General features: G+C 43.8%; 4 protein-coding genes across 4 annotated transcripts; 1 reads left to right on the forward strand and 3 right to left on the reverse strand.

Moving 5' to 3' along the window:
* Positions 1 to 962: 962 nt before the first annotated feature.
* On the forward strand, positions 963 to 3,388 carry PCOAH_00024770 (Palmitoyltransferase; the record flags this gene model as incomplete). Its single annotated transcript, XM_020059282.1, has 10 exons — positions 963 to 1,029; positions 1,214 to 1,363; positions 1,519 to 1,643; positions 1,785 to 1,967; positions 2,289 to 2,325; positions 2,504 to 2,544; positions 2,692 to 2,760; positions 2,918 to 2,956; positions 3,087 to 3,150; positions 3,279 to 3,388. 10 exons carry the CDS (start codon positions 963 to 965, stop codon positions 3,386 to 3,388), a joined length of 885 nt encoding a protein of 294 aa, XP_019914784.1.
* Positions 3,389 to 4,651: 1,263 nt separating this feature from the next.
* PCOAH_00024780 (Uncharacterized protein) lies at positions 4,652 to 7,373 on the reverse strand (the record flags this gene model as incomplete). The annotated part of the gene is made up of 3 exons (XM_020059283.1): positions 4,652 to 4,842; positions 4,991 to 7,111; positions 7,295 to 7,373. 3 exons carry the CDS (start codon positions 7,371 to 7,373, stop codon positions 4,652 to 4,654), a joined length of 2,391 nt encoding a protein of 796 aa, XP_019914876.1.
* A 1,174-nt stretch (positions 7,374 to 8,547) lies between these two features.
* On the reverse strand, positions 8,548 to 12,977 carry PCOAH_00024790 (Serine esterase; the record flags this gene model as incomplete). The annotated part of the gene is made up of 2 exons (XM_020059284.1): positions 8,548 to 9,927; positions 9,960 to 12,977. The coding sequence occupies 2 exons, from the start codon at positions 12,975 to 12,977 to the stop codon at positions 8,548 to 8,550; spliced, it is 4,398 nt and encodes a 1,465-aa protein (XP_019914739.1).
* Positions 12,978 to 15,223: 2,246 nt separating this feature from the next.
* On the reverse strand, positions 15,224 to 16,725 carry PCOAH_00024800 (Pdx2 protein; the record flags this gene model as incomplete). The annotated part of the gene is made up of 7 exons (XM_020059285.1): positions 15,224 to 15,330; positions 15,476 to 15,530; positions 15,644 to 15,757; positions 15,902 to 16,020; positions 16,151 to 16,205; positions 16,344 to 16,451; positions 16,624 to 16,725. The coding sequence occupies 7 exons, from the start codon at positions 16,723 to 16,725 to the stop codon at positions 15,224 to 15,226; spliced, it is 660 nt and encodes a 219-aa protein (XP_019914983.1).
* Positions 16,726 to 16,841: the final 116 nt, after the last annotated feature.

Below are 16,841 nucleotides of genomic sequence, written 5' to 3' on the forward strand. Positions count from 1 at the left end.
CTCTACAGAATATGGGACAGGATATGCAACTACCACAGTAGGTTCGTCATCAAATTTAACAACGGACAATTCTACTATATATGGCGAACAACGACGCGGGGGGGGAGGGGCAAATAATGGACCACAGGAACGACAGAGGCGGAGAAATATAAGTTATGCACGCATGTAATATGTACCATATTAAATGTGATGTTCCTTCCCCCTCCCCCTCCTGAAGGGAAGGGAAGCATAAATAACAGCACGCAAAGTCCGCACACAGTTTATATGCAGTGTACGAACAGAAGGATTTTTTTTTTTTTACTTTTTATTTTTTTTTTTGTTTTTATTTTTTTTTCGTATTTGTACTAAGGTGCTTACAGGTTCATGTGCAGAATTAAATAATCATTTACACTTCACTGTGTGTACAGTTATGAACCACAGAATTCGATAATTACATTAATATGGATCTCGCTGATTTATATGTTTAGGGAAAACACAGTCATACACACATTTCCCATACGAAATTACATTTAAAGAATGGGAGCAATTTTTTTTTCTTTTATGCTTACCAAAAATTGCACAAAAAAAAGAAATTGTCCAAAAAAAAAAAAAAAAAAATGCCCTAATATAAATTTATCACAGCAAAAATTAGCCAAAAAAAAGTTGTCATATGAAAAATTGCGCAAAAAAAAAAAAAAAAAAGAGTAACTCTGGACAGTCACATAGAACGATAAACAGACCAATGCACACACTTGTGCGTGCCAAATTAGCGACACTTGAAAAGGTGAGAAAGGAATTGCTTTACGAAATGCCTGTTTTGAGTCCCCTGCGCCACCATTCCGTATGGGAACATTTACCTATGCTGCGGCAAGTTACGCCATTTTCACATTTTTCTTCCACTGTTTTCCGCGCTTTGCAGTTTTCCCTACCCCGCCCTTTTTTTTTTTTTCCCCCTTTTTGAAACCCTACAAGACAACTTCCACATGAATAATTTTCTGTCCTTCCTTTTCGTGACACTTTTGAGCGCCTTCATTTATATATGTTACCTATGTGAGTACGCCAACCACCGTCATGGCACCGCCACTCGCATCGTACATGCTTCGTTGAGTGTAGAAGCGCATATATAGAAGTGTGCACACAAACGTGTACATGGAGAAGAACCACAAAACGTGAAGCACACCCTGCGATGCACCACCACCCCCAACAACAACCCATCCTTCCACCCCTATTGCAGACTGCCTCCAAAATGAATACCTAAACAGTTACGACCGCACCGTGCGCATAATCCTGGGAGCACTGAGTGCCCCCTTTTTTGTCTGCTATTATTGGTCCTTTGTAAAATGCTCCTTTAACAACCCTGGATACGTGGACACCACGTGGGAAGGTGAGAGATGAGAGAGTCCCAACTTGGCTTCAGAAAATTTCCATTGAGTGTTCGCTATACCCATGGTGCGTAGATACTACATATGATGATGGACTTCCCATGGAGAACATTTTTTTCTCCTCCCCTTCATCCCCCGGGTCGTCCTTCCCCCTCAGCAAACGCAGAAGAAAATAACATACAGATCGAAAAGCGGAAAATTAGGAATTACACGCCGAATAAGTACACCATCTGTGATAAGTGCAACTTTCTTGTGAGGCCAGAGAGGGCCCACCATTGCCGGGTAAAAGTATCACGTCGTCGCCCAGCAAAAGGGGAGATACACAGCAAGGTGTGTTGATGCAATTCTACATCGTTTTTTACCATGTATATACCAGATGTACACCCGATGGCACACCTGATCGCTTGTTCCCCCCCCATACAGTCCTGCAAGAGATGCGTGCTGAAGATGGATCACCATTGCCCATGGATAGGCACTTGCGTGGGAGAGAGGAACTTAAAGTTCTTTTTCCTCTTTCTGTCCTACGGGCTGCTCACAACGGTGTACATTGCTATTACCATTATCCCCAAGTTTATACTGGCCCTACAAGAAAGCGAAAGTAACAAGGTAAAATCTGGTGAGAGGGGACATCCCGGAGGTGCTATATTTGGGTGTGCACTACTCACGGAGCATTCGTTGGTGCATTGGGCTGGTCACTTTGTGTATATCTCCACTTGGGCTATCCATACATGTATAGTTGTTCATTCCATTCTACATTCGTTATCCATTCATTATGCATTCGTTCATTCCATTCGTTCATTCCATTCGTTCATTCCATTCGTTTAATCCATTCGTTTAATCCATTCGTTTAATCCATTCGTCCATTCCATTCGTTCATTCGTCATTAATCCATTTTCTTGCTTACTTTTTCCCCTCCTTCCATCATAGGCCTCCCAAACGCTGCACCATGGAGCCCTGCTGATCAGTAAAAAGAACAGGAAAATATATCCCCTCCCCCCCTAGTGGATAGAAAATATGCACTTGCTGTGGATGCTGAGCCTACGCGTTTCTTGTAGACATGCGTGCATATAACTTTATCCCTGCGCGTGTGTATGTCTTCACTGAAGGAAGCACCCCCCCCATACATTGTCACTCATCCGTAGCTGTGTGTGCTTCCCTGACAATGATGATAGCCCTAGTCTTCGTAATAAAGAAAGGAAAAAAAAAAAATGTTTCGAAGTTTGCACAGACTCCTTCGAGGGGTCAATCAGTTCATTGCTCGGAATTTTCAACATGCCTATATATATACACAATGGTGCCTCTTTTACCATCTTCCCCCCCCCCCTCTCAGATGAACTGCCAGTACGTCTATTTCATTTCTCGTAACATCACGGTAATAGAGTCGTCGTACACGGATAAGGTGAGCAAAGGAGGGGAAGCAGCAGTTGACTCGACGCTGGGGTGGGGCGGGCGTCACCCTCCGTTCTGCTCCATAAAAGATGAGCTAATTTAGTCATTTTACTAAGCATGCAAATTTTTTGTACCAATTTTTTATATGCTCTCGCCTTCCCCCGCAGAACCCCTATGACTTGGGCACGTACAATAACTGGAAAATGGTAGACACCATTTTGAAAAGGCGGCCAAGAGAGCCGCAACAACCAAGTGAAACAAACAACAAAAAAAAAAAAAAAAAATAGGGGATAAAGAAAGTACTCATGGCATGCCCGCACAACTCACAACATACAGGTGTTTGGCGAATTCAAGTGGAAGTGGTTCTTCCCCCTCACTCCCGAAAATCTCTACCCTACCAGTAGGCTTCCCCCAAATGAATTCCAAAAATGAAATTGGGAAGGAACATTTCTCAGAGTGATTTACCCTTTAAGCACGAGTTGTGGTTTACAAAGAAACATTGGTGAATCCTTTTTTTTTCTCCCGCAGAAGACTACCTGTACCCGCTGAACGACATATACCTCAACATCAACAACGTCGACATGGATGACTCATTTTTAGCTAGTCATAACGATAGTTCGAAAGAGGAAAACGTTTGATATGTGTGCGTTTTCGGAGAATGGAAAATAATTTTTGCTTTGGTGGTAAGGTTCCGCACAAGGGCGCGTTTGCTCCATATGTGCATGTCTGACGATATGCGTGCACGTAATTGTGTCATGACGTAGCTGCCATTTCGACCTCTTCCACAGTGTGCAGGGCCTCACCTGCAAGTTTTTCGCGCTTTCTGTTTTTTCCATCAGCAATTCTTCAATTCGCATGATTGTTCCTTTTGTGCGTTTTGATAGCAATTTTTCCCGTTTTTTCCTCCCCCCCAATTTGTGATTTCTTTTCGCAAGAATGCCACAATTTATTAATGAGACACAGGTTCTGCGTGACCACCAGCGCCGGACTGTGTTGCTTCGTTTACATGTAAGGATTACGGCGCCATGCTCATTGGGAAGCGTGTGTAAAAAATATCACCCCCTTCCTTATACCCCAGTTTGTGCCTTTTTTTTTGTTTACCTCATTTTTCTTCGGGCATCTGATACCATTTTGATGCCACCTTTTCTTCGTGTTCCACGCTACGCCGCTTTAAACCCGATCCGAGTGGAAATCCTCCTCATAATGTGTAACATTTTTTTTGTTCAACACGTAATTCAAAAATGTCATTATAAACACAACTCAGCAGACATAAAAAGAAGAAAAACTACAAAATGAATTATTAGCAAAAAAAAAAACAAAAAGTCTAAATAACATTCTACCACTTTGTGCAAACAAAATTTACGCTGCTTCTTCTATGCTAAACGTGGCATAATCGTTTTCGCAAAGAGGACCAACTTGTGAAGTGATCACACTTTCCCAATTTGTGGGTAGCAAATCTTAAAAACTAAAACAAGGTGAAACAAAAAAAAAAAAAAATAGAGAAAAGTGTGCAAAAAGCAGAACGGGAAAAGAAAAAAACACCTGAATGGTTCATAAAAAAAAGCGAAAAAAATATGAACAAAAAAAAAAAAAAAAAAAAAAAAAGGAATGGAACGGAAAATAGCTACATGCTAGACAATTCCCGTTTGCGTTTATTAGACAGTGCTACCAACTGTGTCCATGAGACACGCTATTTCGTCATCCTGAGGGGGCAAAGAAGAGCGGGTTCCTCCAAGGGTTATTCAGGCACCAGCTATGTCTATGTCTTCCCCCCGTTAAATGAAAAAAACGCTTCTTTGGAACAGCACTGTGCCTGAAGAAGCCGCTCTAACTAGCTTCGTTCCTTTACGTGATCTTCACCCACCCCCATACACGCGCGCTTCCAAAGTAATAAACTAATTTCACAAATCTTCAAAAATGAGATTTTCCACTTCGTCTTCGCCCTTGTCCCGAATGTTGTTGTCGCTTTCGTTTATATTTTTGATTTCCTCCTGGATGTAGTCCTCGTCGAAGCCTCGCTTTTCCACCTCAGCTGCGAGTAATTCGTGCGAACCGGTTGAGAGCAGGTTGAGCAGCTTCGACAGGGTCTCGTCTGAGAGGGGTGAAATAAAATTGGTGTGAATAAAAAGGCGTGAATAAAGTGGTGGAGCCATTCCGTGGAACGGGTTTAGAGCGAAACCGACGTGGGAGCATAACAACCCCCCAGGGAGACCACCACACCAGTTGTTCTTTTCACTTACCCACAAGGCGGTTGCTGGGCTCGCAGATCTCCTTGAGAGCGCCGTTATTCGTCTCGCTGAGGAAGTTCATCTTGACGAGGGGCTGCAGCACACGCTTGCCCTGCATGTTCAGAATGTTGAGCTTCAAGGTGTTGAGGTCCAAAATATTCTTTAGGTGCTCATCAGAGCAGTAGAAAAGCATGTCGGTCAAATGAAGGAGCGTGCAGACGGAAGTAACTTTTAAAGAACTGTTTTTTTTGTTCCTCTTCTCAGCATAGGCAAAATAGGAGTTTATTCTGTTAGCAATTGCAGTGTAGTAATTCCCCATGTGAGCCTTCACCAGGTTACCTAACGACCCAACGATCGAATAACTGGGCGTTTTATTGTTTTCATGATTAAATGGAATGGAAGAAATATTTCCTGCAATTCTCATAATTTTTGTACAATAATTAAAAGCTTTGGATTTTTTTATTTTCTTCAGAACTTTAGAATAGTCATCATTGTTACTATGTCTCTTATCAATGACTAGCAACTCATCTATTAAGTTTAAGAAGGCATGTTCATTCCCCACTTCGAATCCTAACATATTTTGGTAATACTTCCACTGTTGCACTAGGATAGGTGCCCCTGAGCAGAGGACATTTAATTCTATGCTTTTATCCAAGTCGACCACAGATCCGTATTCATCAGGAGCTAGCCATTTTGAAAACATGATAGCCATTCGTTGAGCTAACTCCTTTGATGTAATACTAATGATGAGATTCTTAACTGCACACATGTCTCCTTTCTTTTTGTTCTTAACAATGGGGGGTAGCTTTGTATAGGGCACTCCAATGGTCCTCAGCATTTTTATCTTAATTTCCTTTAGCGATTGGTTTAGTAGAGATTTGTTTAAACCCAACGTTTCATAAAAATGACCATCCTTATAGAATGACATTTCTGTTAATATTTTAAAAATTTCCGAGAGGATCCTATCATACATTTCTAGGGTAATGAAATTATTGTTCATGTGTAGATGTCTTGGATTTATTTTTAGTTTTTCTATAGCTTCTTGTAGTAACTTGCCTGCGTCTTTGCTTGTTCGTAGCTTTAATAATCCTTTCACTCCTTCCTTGGCGCTTTCGACGATTTCTAGGATTACTCTTTCTATGCTGGACACGTGGATGCCCTTCTCCTTCAGCGAGGACAGAATGGAGGCTTCCACCTCGGGGTGGATCGTCCCGTATATTTGGTTCTCCCCCTCTTCAGCGTGCTCGCCATGTTCTACATGTTGTGTATGCTCTTCATTCTCTCCATGTTTGGTGTGTTCTGCATGTTCCGTATGTTCGCCATGTTGTGCTTGTTGTCCATGTTGGTCGTGCTGTTCATGTTGTGCATGTTCAGCATGTTCAGTGTGTTGCCCATGTTGTGCATGCTCCCCATGATCTGCATGTTCCTCATGTGGAGGATGCCCCCCATGCGAGTTAGGCAGTGCTACCACGTTGGAAGGCCCCTGCGAACTGTCCTCACCATTTTTAACTGCCACTTCGTGGGGCACATTCTGTTCAGACGCTTTGTCTCCACTTGGGGTTGCCGATTCAGAGGCGTTTCCTCCTTTCAGGTCTACCGTGTTGTGCATATTAGTCATGGCAGGGGAGCTGTTTTCTTCTTTATCTGAAGGGGTGTATGTATACAAGTCCTGCTCCTCCTTATGCGAATTAGCGCCTGCGGTGGTACTCTCACTGTGTGCGTCGTTCTTCTCGATACTCACATTCCCGACGGCATGCTCGTTTGGCGCTTCTTCCGCGTGTCCACCCGCCGTTCCGTCAACCTTTGCATTACCGCCGTTGCTTGTGCTGACGCTTGCGCTGACATTTGCGTCGTTTCCGTTGCTCCCTTTGTCGTGTTGACCTTCGTGGGGGTTTTCCCCATGGCCTCCCTCCTGTGCGTGTTCCACGTGACTACCGTCATTTCCGTTCTGACTGCTTCCACCAGTTGACTCCTCCGAATGGTTAGGGGCTTCACTTACATTTTCCTGCAACGGCTGGGTGTTAACAATGGGTTCACTTGGCTGCCCCTGCGGGTGGTCCCCCGCCTGTCCCTCTTCAGCGTGACCATCTTCTGTGAACTCCAGGAAGGAGACATTCGTTGCCGCGTTTGGCTCTGAAAGGGGGAATTGAATTTATTTATTTATTCTTTATTTTTTTGCATTGGGGGTGGATCGGCGTGGACAGCTACATACAACTCATGCAACTGCACACACGCGTGTATCACAGTTACGTGTGACTCCCCTGTGGTGTCCCTCTATACCTATCTCTTTTTTCTTTTTTTTTTTTTTTTGCTTACTCCTGAACGACTCGGCTTCGTCAACAATTGCAGAAATAGCCAGAAAAATGCACAAAAGAAAAACCCTTTTACGAGACATGGTTGCACTGTTGTGTTATTTTATGGTAGAAAACATCTTTTCCCTGTCTCCGTTTTTTTTTCTTTTTTTCTGGTTCGCTCTGACATGTCTGCAAAAACGGCGATATCTTTAAACACGCATGTACAGGTACAGGACAGAAGAATCGCCATTTTTTTTTTTTTTTTTTTTTTTTTTTTTTTCCCTATTGGTAATATTTATACCGCCGAAAGAATTAGAAACATTCTGGGGTGGTAAAAAGCTGTGCGCGTCCCGGTGCAGCAGAGTGCATTGGGCACACACACGCATATAAGGGCATACGTATGCACTTATACATGTTTATACGTATATTCCTACGTATATGTGTAACGTGCATGCATTCACTGGAGATTCCCTGCGGATTTTTTTCACCGCGATTGTGTGGCTGCATAATGCGGAAGTACGTAGAAAGGGTAAAGTTGCGGGGGGTACGTTTGGACGCACGTACGTTAGCGGATAAGCCTCCCAAATCAGAGAATTAAAAGTGCCATGCACGAACCATGTAGAAACATAACAAAAGGGGGCAGCCAAAAATGCGTACTCAAAAATGGCCAAAGTTTAAAATACCTTGCGGGGATGCAGACGTGTCTGCAAAGTGATGAAGAAATGGTGAAATGGGCTAATTCCAGCGTTGGAAAAAAAAAAAAAAAGTTACCACACAAAGGGGAAATCACAAAAAGGCAATCACACAAACATACAAACAGAAACGCTAAGTCATTAAAAAGAGGGGAACAGCTAAGCAACAGACAAAGCGACAAATATACACGGCTAGGGAGTTACGCGTGGGGGACACAGAGCAGCGGCATGCGTCGAACTGGTTGTGTTCGCTTGCCGGTGAGGACACGTCATACGATCATATGATACAGTGCAACACAGTGAAGTGCAAACATGGCACGGTGCAGTGTGTCTGCTCGTTCGTTGCAGCGTCCTTCCTATATGCATCAGTGCATGCACTAGAAAGGACAGCAAAATTGAAAAGAGTAACATGGGAAGAGGTGATGAAAAGGGGGAGCTTCAAAATTTTCGCCACTCATACTCATGTGCGACGTTAAAAAGATTAGGAAAAAAGAAAGAAAAAAAATGAGACTATAAAGGGGGTAAGCGTTCGTCCCTCGGAAGGGGTACAAAAAAGGGTGTGCGAGGGCAAAAAAACGATTCATCACAGAATCAGATGCTCCAGGAAGTGCTTCACCGTGGCGGACTCCTCCGAACAGATACGTGGGTGTGCGATGATCTGCACGTGAGCATTGGAATATATGGGGAGCGAAATAGAGTAGCGCTGAATGGGTAGCTGGTTTAGACAGTAGAACAAAACCTCATAGTAGAGGAGTTCGGGATTCTTATAAAACTTTTCGATGAGTTGCTCATTCGAAATGGTATAAATGTGAAAAAGGATCTGCTTGTATTTCTTCTTGTCGTTTTTTGTAATTCCTTTTAGCAGCGTCGTTCCTTTCCACTTCTTCTTCGCAATATTGGCGTTTGAGGTGCTGTTCTTGGGATTGTAGCTGCGTTCCTCCTGTTGCGGCTGTTCATGTGGCTGTTCAGATGACTCTTCACGTAACTGTTCAGGTTGCTCCTCACCAAACGACTCATCATTCGCATCGCCTTCCTCATTATCCTCAGACGTCGTGTAAAAGAACTCACTTATGTAGTCGTATTCTTCACTCTTCCCTTCGCTCAGCTGGAGCGTGCTGTTTTCCTTTTTCTTGTTTGATTCATTGGAGAGTGGGGAATTCGATATATTTCTCGTTTTTTCCTCGCATGATTCGCTCTTCCCATTGTGCATCCCCTCTGTGACATCGCCAACGGGGCTGCCTTGCCCCGCCGGTAAGCTCAGTGTAGCCTCGGCGATTGGCTGGTAGTTCTGGCAACCGTTCTGCAGGTCACCCCCCTCAGTGCCATTCTTCAGGTAAAACAGCGAATAATTCTTCAGCGCGTTGATCGTGTTTTGCAAGGAAAAGCTTTTCCTCTGAGCCATGTCCGTCTTCTTCTTTTTCCTCTTCAAATTATCGTCCAACGTTTTTATGTCATGTATAATTTTCCTCTTGAGGCAATCGAAGAAAAGTTTCTCGAAGTCTTTGTAGTCCCCAAGCTTCTTCTTCTGGCTACTCTCCTGGGTGTCACTTTGGTTTGCGTTGTGGGGACTTCCTCCGATGGGGGTGGAGCTTTCCTTCGCGGGTCGACTACTCTTAGACCGATCGTTCGTGTGACGATTTCCCTGCAGGGATTTTCCATCCTCTTGGGGTACCCCCTCCACATAGCAACTCCCCAAGTTGTTAACCTTATCATTACTGTACATTCCCCCCCCACTTTCCGTGACGGTGGAGTTACTAACTATTTTGTAGTTATCTGGAATGCACAGATACTTGTCATAGTAGCTCATTTGGTTTGTCTTCTTCTCTGTGCACTCGCCGTTCGTATGCGCCTTACCGTTTGCATTCGTGTCATTCACCAACTGAGACGTGGCATCCCTCTCTTTGTCCCTCTCCAGGTGGATGTCCTCATACGTGTGCGACTTGAAAAAGGATGCCTTCCTGTCCTTCTGGGGGGACTACCTTCCTTCGTTCCAACAGGGAGAACGCTCATGGGGGACAACTTATCGTTGGAGTGGTACAGGTCCCTGCGTGATTTTCGGTTCACCTCTCCTGTATTGACGTTCTTCCTAAAATGGATAGGGAGTTTTTGCACGTTCACTCCGTCTGACAGGTAGGGCTTGTCCCTTGTGCTGTGCAGAACGGGTGCTTTATCATCCGCCTGGATCGAAGCACCCCTCTTGTTCACCTGCACAGGGGCGTCACCTGAAGTTTGCTCCTCGCACAGGTGGGTGTTGTCTTCCCTCTTGGAGCACCCGCTGTGGGACTTGGACGAGCTGACATCACCCACATAGACGTTATCGACTAGTGTGTTTCCGTCACCAGGGGACTTTTTTTTCCTCTTCACCTTCCCTTTTTTTGCGTCCTCCTTGGTAACCGCCTCCCCGTAGTAGTTCATAAAAATGTTGAACTTCTTCCTCTGCGAGCAGGAGAGCAACTTGCGCGATGAAATAATGGTCTGTAGCATCTGGTCGAGGAAACGGTTCTGGTCCTTCCGTTTGTTTAGCAAATAATTTGGGTTCTTCAAATCCTGGTAGAAATAAAAGAAGAGCAGCTTCTTCTTCCTCATGTATAGATGCACCACGGAAAATATGTTGATGGGAATTTCCGGCACGTTTTTTGCCTGCTCTATTATAAACATAATAAGCTCCTCGTTAAAAAGTGTGTAAGGTAAAATGAGAGAGGTCCTTATCCCGACTAGCCAATCCGATTGAGCATTTCCATAAAAAATAATATTTTCAAATTTTTTCAAAATATTAATACTTTCTACGCTAGCTATTTTCAGCAACAAAGTCGTCTTATTGTTCAGGTCGTCAATTGTGTGGGCACCGAGGTAAGTAGAAAAAATTTTCATGATGGCCATATTTTCGTGGACGCCAATATGGGGACATGCAAAAGTAATAAAATTTATTAACCTCTTATTTTTAAACATTTTTTTTCTGTACAGATTTATTAGAACAGATCTGTTTAGAATGCCTCCAAGAGAATGCCCTATCATGGATACGTTAATATTTTCGTTAATTATTTTAAAAAGACAATTCAGTTCAGTACATATTCTTTCCGTGCCGACATCTACCCCTTCAAATGTATGACTCTGATTGCTGTATGTTATGTATACGAACAAATGGGGGTACTTAATCAGCAGGGGATTTACTATATTCTGAAAATCGTGCACACTAGCTGTTAATCCGTGTTGAAATATAAAGTAGTGGGGATTCTTCAACAACATGTTTGACTTCCTCTTGCACTCCACACAATGGCAACTGACAGAGTTAAAGAAACAGTAGCATCGAGAGCACTGCTTTATCGACCCGTACGACTTAATAATGTTGTAGAGACATAGGGGAAAGGGCTTCTTCTTCGTTTCGTCTATGTAATAGAATTGCTTTATGTAGTTCAGGTTGTTCTTGTACTTGTTGTATATCCTTTGGCTGCGGCTGCTCAGGCGATCCTTCCGCGGTTCCTGCGGGAAACCTCCCCCGTTTGGGACATCACTACAGAGAGTTCCACCTCCGTCTACGCGATGTATACTGAACGAGTGGCTTCTCTTCAATGAAGGATCCCACAGGGCGTCCCCCTTCACCTGCATATTATTACGCACGCCCCTCTTGGCGAAATGGCGCCTTCGCAACTCTCTTCTACTCATTAATCTTCTTTCCTTCTTCCCCTTCCTCTCCTTCGACGCCACCCGTCCGACACTAAACCCGCTACCGCTGCGGTAGTTAAGACCATTTCGGTTCCCTCCCCCTATTGGACTCTTCCAAAGGGGGTAGGATAACACGTTCGATTCTCTCACCTTTTTCTTCTGACTCGCCTGGTTATCCCTGAATGCAACTCGACCACTACTCGTGTTGCTGACGGAGGAGCTGATCTGTTCACGACCATTACGATTCAGTGCGTCCCCCACGGCTGCCAATGGGGAACGTTTTGCTGTCTCTTTCCTGCTTTTCCCTTCACTGTCCAAGGAGAGGGTGTCACACGAGTTGTTATTGCTGTTATTGTTGTTGTTGCTGCTCATTTGGTCTGGCAGTGCCCCCTTCTTGCAGTAGAACAGGTCCGTGCTGTCACAGGTCCCCAAGTTGTTGCTATCGTAGAAGAGCTTGTTCGCATTCTGGGGGCTACCCCCCACGTGATGAGCACGATCCTCCCGGTTAGCGCGATCCAAACTATTCCCACCCCCCCTACCACTGTTAAACAACTCCCTCCGTATGTTCAAATAATTGCTGTAACGAACGTTAACTGTCCTGCTACGGTAAACCAAACTGTGGTCGCTCTTCACACTGCCGCTGCTGCAGCTACTGGGGCTACTTCCCCTACTACCGCAACTGCTGCTTCTTGAGGAGGGCCTTCCAGAACCGGACCCACCACCAACATTCCCATATTTTTCATTGTCCTTGTACTTTCTACAAAACTTTTTAAACAAGTACTTCTCCTCCTTAATAAAATTATTTATTTTAATATCGTGTAGAGTGTTGTTGTCCAGCTGGGTCAGCATAAAACGAGCGAACTCGTAAGGCACACTCATCATGGAGCTCGTGTCGAAGTAGGTATTCTCATCATATATCAAATCGTAAACATGGGGATGTATTTTCTCCTTATATATTTCCTTCTCTAGAACTTCATCCAACAAGTTAAGGGAACAGAACCAACAGAAATGTTCAATCCATTTTTTGTTCGCACAGACGGGGCTATCATTCCTTACAGTTTTAGCGTCCCCCTTGTTTGTCTCCTCCTTGTCGATCACCTTTTTGCATTCTTCTTTCTTCGTATTCGTGCCATAGTTAAGGTGACTTTTTTTTTCCAACAGAATGCTATCCACATGGTTGTTGCTATTCGGATTCACGAACAAATTTAGCAGAATATTTTTATTGTTATTAAAAAAGTTTGCACTCCTCTTTGCTTCCTTTTCATCGTCTATGGTCTCCAGGACCTCAAAGAGGTTCCTGTTGGTGGAGAATATGGACTCACTTCTGTAATTCGTTTTTTGTTCTTTCATTTCATCTTGCCACAGTGGCTTCAGGTCTCTTTTCCTTCCTCAACCAAGAGACGGTTAGTTTTGCTTCCCAGAGGTTCCCTTTTTTGTGCATCCAGTTTGGGGGGCACAAAAGGACAATCGTGCAGATCAGGTGTACAAAGGTTAAGGTGGGTGCAGTATGTGTAGACAAAATGAAACAACTTGGAATAACGTGAGGGCCTCCTCTTACAACGGTTTCGTCATGTGTGTAGAGGAGTATGGACATGTGTACATATCCGTGGCGCTACTTAAAAAAATGACTGAGGGATTTTCCCTATTTCCTACTGCTCGTGCAGAGGGCTGTTTGGAAAGGTTATCCTTTCGCAGCTTCGCACTGACATTCGAAATTAAAGACTTTGTGAACGCCTCTCTCCTTCGAGGATATAACGTTTCACTTTAAAAGATGTGAAGGCAGATCCTTATGGCGTACACCCCTCTTTCATCGCTACACGTGGGTATTATCAGCGCGACGAAAACTGCTATGTTGACAAGCTCTTCCTTTGTTTATTTTTTCACCATTAAAAAGGGGGGCATGTAAAGCCTAATCAGCATAGGCCTATATGGCGGGGTGTACACGTGCTAGCGATAATGTGTTGGCGGTAACGTACTAACAGAAACGTGCGAAAAGATATGCGTGGCTCCACGCAGCATAAGCATGTGTGCAGGGAAAGCAATCATGCGCGTATTTAAAAATGTACTGCTACTTGTTAATTCTGCAAAAAGATGGCACATAGCGAAAGTATGTATGTACGTTCGTACGTCAGCATGTACTTATGTGTACATCGCGTGAACACGAAACATGCCTCAAAATGGATAACTTAAAAATTGAAAAGAGTGAAAGGAGTATATGCCTGCCTTGAACTGAAGCATGTACGCAATATTGCAAATTTTAAAGCGCATATTTTCGATCGTAAAGTTTTCGTTTTTGCAAAGCCCAGGTAAATTAACCGAGTTACAAATGCAGTTCGGCCGCGTTTAACATGTGGACGCAAAAACACGCAAAACAGGGGTGGTCAGCTTTTTTCACACTTTTCACCTTTGCCTGTTTATCTTCCCAATCGTGAAGTTAAAAAAAAGGGATTTTTTTAACGTACTAACGGACAGGATGGCAAAAAAAAAAAAAAAAAAAGTATATTAACAGTGAAGAAAATGTACATGTATAGGAAGCCGGGGTGGGGGGAAACAGTATGGTTATGCCAAAATGGCACCACAGTAACGCGCAGCAACAATATACACTACACTATTATACAGAAAAGTACACTACTGTATAATAGTGTAGTGTATATTGTTGCTGCGCGTGTTTAGCCTTTTAAGGTTTATTTTTGCGGCCCCCACTTGTAGCGAGTAACACGAACTGGATACGCCTGTTACACCACGCATGTGCTGTTACACGTGGGCGTGGCATATGATGGGTTAGCAAAAAAATACGCAGTTTTCCGCTTGGAAGTGTCCATTTGGACGGGCTCGCTTGGACGCATCTGCATGGGGACGTCTGCTTCGAAACGCCCTTTTTGGAATTCTTTTCGCACATTACCAGTTTCCTCCTTTTTTACACCAACGGGGAGGGAAAAAACGGAGAAAAGTTCTTTTTTATATGAACAGGTCAGGTAGAAAGATATATTTTTTTTTTTTTTTTTTTTTCCCCTTTTGGCTAGTAAGGTAAAAAATGTCCATTCGCAACTTTTTGCAAAAATTCAACCGTTGCAGTTGAGAGTTGTTCAACTTTGTGGAGGAAAAAAAGAAAGAATGAAGCATAGGACGAAATCGTATAAAAAAAAGTAACACGAATGGGAAATGTAAATAAAAGCAGAAAAGGACGAAGGGGAGTCCTCTTATCTGTAGAAACGCTGGGGAGAGACGGAGCGGAATGTTCATCATTTGGAAACATGTGGTAAACGCAAAAATTGGATAACTGCAGTGAATGGTCCGACGGAGATGTATAGCTTAAAATTGAGGTCCACTTACACCACCTGCAAGGTGGAATACATATACCACCTGCAGCGGGGTGGGAAAAGAACACTGCAGCATTGCAAAAGCCTGTTCAGCATTTGACGCTAACGCAGAAAAGGAAAAAAAAAAAAAAACACACAGTAAAGATCCCCTTTTTATTCACATTTCTTAAACGGTTAATTTAATCGCTGGCTACGCACTGTCTATAAATGCACACACGATATACATACACAGGGGGAAGCAGCGCCCCTTGCCGATATGTAGACTCCTATTTGCCTTCACTTTTTACTATTTTTAACCTTCTCGTAAAAATACTGATGAAAGGAACTGTACGGCATTAGCTCTGGGTGGAAAACCATGCCCAAGCAGTTGTCCTGTTCGACAGCTAAGAAGGGGGAAAAAAAAGGGAAGAGGGAGGAGTGAAATGAACAGTCAGCATGTTCTATAACTTCACAGGGGAATAACATATCCTCGCAAGTCGCACAAAAATGCGTCCGTAGGGATATGCGCGTGGTTATGTAGCTCCTTACCTGCTATTATATTGGAGCCGAAGGGTTCGTGCGAAAATGTCGCGAGTGTGTGAACCTGCGAAAAGGAAGGATCGTGATTGTGGTGGTGGCAATAACGTTAAGGTTAAAAGGGGCACAGTAACATACGGGTATATGCAACCACGTAGAGTCTTAACAGAGGTGCACTACCTGGTCCGAGTGAATTTCCTTTATGTACGGGGCTCGTATGCAGGCGCCCCGCAAATTCTTCTTGAAGGCACTGCTTTCTGAGTGCACATTCAGTGAGCATATGAAGCTGTCGTTCTGTGGGAATAGAAATTGTGCGAAGAAGGAAATGTGAGCAGTTCTAAGGTGGTGAAGTAGCTCGAGGGCTAAAATGAATATGTGACCATAGATTATTGTTTGCGGCTTTGCTCCTTTTTTTTTTTTTTTTTTTTTTCTTTTCACCTGCGAGCCGTAGTAGTTCCGGCTTATCGTAATGTCCAGCCCCCCCAAGGAAAAATTCTTCCCGTATGCTTGGCTCTGTGTCTCATTGTTCTCCACGTTGTTCGAGAGGAGGATGCATCCTGAATGGGAGTGGAATGGCGCACAGATGACTTATACCCTTGTGGTGATATTTTTGCGTGCATTATGTACATATATGTATGCTGATGGATGGAGCGCCACAATATTTGCACAGTTGCTAGTCTTGCTTACCCGCACAGGTCCCCCATACGGGTTTCTTCTTCACGTGGATGAATTCTCTTAAGGCCTGTGACGCGCGGGGCAAAAGGACGGTTAGATGAATTGTAAAAAGTCGGCTGGGGGAAACTCCCTAAATGGGAAGATGCAGACACACCTTTACGGTCATCAACATCACGCAAGTTCCACGGCAGCTTCCAATCCTTACCTTGTATAAGACATCGTTATCGTAGGCGAAACACTTCCTCAATGTCGTGGACTCCCCGCCGGGTATGACAAGACCGTCACAGGTGCTCAGGTCCTCTTTATTTCGAACCTGGCAGGAGATGCAAAAGGGGGAAAGGAAGGTTATTCAATGGATAGCATTCGCTTCTACTTTTGTATGATCTGCCCTCATTAAGAAGCACCAAAATGGTGCATAGACGTGTGTAGGTAGAAATCTTGGAGGGGGTGCATATCAATATGGTAGCACGTTCATCCGTCCTTACTTCTATAACCTTCAACTGTGGATGTTCTAATTTATGGAAGTGCTTTATGTGAGGCTGGAAGTCCCCCTGGAGAGACAAAACCCCAATTGTGATGTCCGCCATTTTGTGGAAAGGAACTCACTCACAAGTAGGGGTGAAAATGAAAAAAGAATTTATTCTGAACAGAGTGTTTTTTAATTATTCCATGCAGAGTGTGCATCCTGGCAGATAAGCAGGAG

This window comes from Plasmodium coatneyi, chromosome 9 (genome assembly GCF_001680005.1).
Source record: "Plasmodium coatneyi strain Hackeri chromosome 9, complete sequence".
NCBI classification, from domain to species: Eukaryota; Apicomplexa; class Aconoidasida; order Haemosporida; family Plasmodiidae; genus Plasmodium; species Plasmodium coatneyi.